Below are 3,351 nucleotides of genomic sequence, written 5' to 3'. Positions count from 1 at the left end.
AAAAATACAATTCTTTTTATTGAATATTAAAAGCCACCAAATGAGAATCGACTTAAAGGTCAATATTAAAGCCATCAGTCAAGAGACAAGTTCAAGGTTAAAGATAAATAGTTCTTCCTAAGAGAGAACTCGATAAGTAATATGTGCAGAAAATCTACCCACACAAATAGTAATAATAATAATAATAATAATAATAATAATAAAGGGTCCTGGAATCATTGGAAATTTAGTATTACAACGGGGTGATCCACTCATTTAAAAGACATCAACCTCATATTGTCAAGAATTACAAAGTCAATTACCACCGCATACTCTTGGTGCGGTGGTCACTCCACAAGTATAAGTGTTTGTAGGGTATAGGGGCAAGGGCCGAGGTTCAAGTCTCCGGGAAGAAGTTTCACATACATATACACTTAGATTATGCTAGAATAGAAATTCTATCTTGTATAAAAAATAAAAATAAAAAATTACAAAGTCAATTGGTAGAATGTGAAGAGGTAGCCCAACAAATTTGGAAGCCTAAGACGATATATTTAAATTAGGCATTTTTATTATCACTTAAATAATATTTAACTAATGTTTAATATCATAATTTTTGTATAACAAAAATCCATTCTTTTTTATTTGTAATATACTTTTTTTTGGGAAATATGCTAAAATTATAATAAATTTTAAAACAACTTACAAGCAATGTAGCAATGAATAAGATTAGTGACATTTCAAGAAGATAATAAACAAGTATTTGAATGAATGATGTTAAAGATAATAGGTTGTTAACGTTCACATATCATATTAATTGTTACATCAATTTGGAAAAGTTTTCAAGTAAAATTAATAATATTTCTAGTATTTTCCCATCTGAATTATTTATTGTGATTAGTATACATATATTTGTAAGACCTATGTATTTAAAGTTGTATTATCTCTAATACTTCTTAATTCTTTGGAACTTCTTAAAAGTAGAGAAAAAATGTAAAACTAATTTTTTTTCCCTATATCTCAAAAAAAAATATTAATTTTTGCCCCCAAATTTGGGGTCTTTCTCTAGTAAGGGCCCGTAGGTGATGGCCTAAGTGACCTAGGCCTAGGGCCGGCCCTGAGAATGTGCCCCCAAGTGTGATGGTTAAGCACGTGAGTATTGTTCTCGAATGCTAATTTTCAAAGCTCATTTGGGGCTCTCAGCCTTCGTTTACTTGCATATACCAACCCAAAACTAGTTTTGTAATGTAATGATGTTCTTAAAGATTATCCTCTAAAAAATGTGAAACGGATAAATTAGTTCCAATTCTCAATTTCCGGTCAGAACATTTGCTATGAGAACAAAACATACACTAATGCAGATAATCTATTAAAGTTTATTGTGTACAAACTAGGGAAATATGTTCATACTCTGTGTAAGCATTTGCCAAGGAAAAAAATTGAACTTCAAAGTATGAAGATGATACCTTAATTTTTAACTGATCAATCAATCAAGTTAAGATTCCTGAGGGAGCAAGCTTTGCTGTTCTTGGAGCTTACCGTGGAGATAGAACTGACATGGCAAATGAGTATGTAGATGTGGTAGGACAACTACTATCTACTAGGATTGGTGCTATTGCAGCAACCTTTGGCCTGTCATGGCCTTGTGGCTGCTCTTCATGATCCATTGACAATAAATCAACAACGATCATTTTGGAATCAGGGGGCGCATCCACAGCCACTCGACCTTCAAGCATCTCGACCACACGAGCCATGCTAGGCCTCAATCTAGCCCTCTCTTGTATGCACCACAAGGCTACATAAACCAATCTCCTTACCTCCCCCTCATCAATGCCTCCACCATGTACTAGCCTTGGATCAACAACTTCCATAAGCTTCCCTTCCCCCAATTTTTCGTTCACAATTCTTGGGAAATATATCCATTTCCTTTCAGACTTGTCCTTACCATTTTCTACCAAGCAAATATTTCTCTGACCTCCAATCATCTCTAGAAGAACCATGCCATAGCTATAGATATCACATTTCTCAGATATTCCTTGCTCCAATAGCCACTCCGGGGCCAAGTAACCTTTAGTCCCCCGGATATTTGTCATAACTCTACTCTCATCTTTTCCCATAAGCTTTGAGAGACCAAAATCTCCAACAATTGCTCTATAATTCTCATCAAGAAGTATATTTTCTGGCTTGACATCAAGGTGTAAGACCCTTGAACGGCAGTCATGATGCAAGTAAGACAGTGCCTTAGCAACATCAATGGCAACTCTATACCTTAAGTCCCAAGACAAGCACCCCCCACGCCGGTTGTGCCTTCCCCTTCTGGGGAAAATCCAACAATCCAAGGAACCATTTGGTATAAACTCATAAACAAGGAAGCGAGGTTCCCCAGGAACACAACAATAGCCAAGAAGGTGCACTAGATTTACATGTTGCACACTTGCAATGGCTGCAACTTCTGATCTAAACTCCTTCTCCCCGCGCTCCTCTCCATTAATCCGCTTCACTGCAACAGCTGTCCCTTCATTTAGTATTCCTTTGAAAACTGTTGCAGAAGCTCCTTGGCCTAACATTGAATGGAAATTGTCTGTTGCTTCCTCTAGCTCCTTGTATCTAAACTTTGTTGGAACTCCAGCAACTTTCCTGAGAAAACTATACTCAATACGAAGCTCTCTTCCTTCTGATACCAGTTTTGATTCCAACAACCGTCTCCTTCGATTATAATGTCTTCTGATTACTAGGTATGCAAAGACAGCAAGGATCACTGCTATACCTGCTCCACAAATGAGAAAGAAAGCTTTGGAAAGTTTGAGAAAGACACGAGCAACAATGATAAGAATGATGAGGGAGATCACTGTTGTAACAGCAACGATATTTGCTTTCTTGTCTTCCATCAAAGCTCCATATTGTTATCTCATAGACAAAATGGGAAGCAAATGGTTTTCTTTCTTGTAGGTTTCTTCTCTGAAGAGAATTTGAACTTTGCTAGAGAAGGGCAGGTATGACATTCATGTAGTTGCGTATTTTTAAGGTAAGAACTAAGAATAAGAATCAAATGATTTAATCAATATTTCTAATGACTAATACTCAGATGTAAACTTACTGTGACAACCATTCTTCATCTTCAAACTAGCAAATGTTGACCTGTTGAGGGAGTGTTATCTGCTATGCATATCAAAAGAAACTACCAATAAGTTCACCTAATTTCTGTCTTATTTTCTTAATAATACATCTAGTGACACAAAAATTTTCATGACTTTTTCACAACTATTAAGGTGGCATGTTGTAATTGGTACATAATAAAGTGGTGTCAGTGACAAATCCATGTAAAATTAATTTTCATCCAATCACAGCTTGCCACTTTAGCAAGTTGCGTAA

The 3,351-nt window shown here is 36.0% G+C and overlaps 1 protein-coding gene across 1 annotated transcript; it reads right to left on the bottom strand.

Moving 5' to 3' along the window:
- Window positions 1-1,441: 1,441 nt before the first annotated feature.
- Window positions 1,442-3,099, bottom strand: LOC142621907 (putative receptor-like protein kinase At5g20050). Its single transcript, XM_075795282.1, has one exon. It carries the CDS (start codon window positions 2,865-2,867, stop codon window positions 1,515-1,517), a length of 1,353 nt encoding a protein of 450 aa, XP_075651397.1. The 5' UTR covers window positions 2,868-3,099; the 3' UTR covers window positions 1,442-1,514.
- Between the last annotated feature and the right edge of the window lie 252 nt (window positions 3,100-3,351).

Source organism: Castanea sativa, chromosome 1 (assembly GCF_040712315.1).
Source record: "Castanea sativa cultivar Marrone di Chiusa Pesio chromosome 1, ASM4071231v1".
In the NCBI taxonomy this organism is placed as follows: Eukaryota; Viridiplantae; Streptophyta; class Magnoliopsida; order Fagales; family Fagaceae; genus Castanea; species Castanea sativa.
Note: the sequence above shows the minus strand (reverse complement) of the source record. Positions and strands in the feature narration are given on the sequence as shown.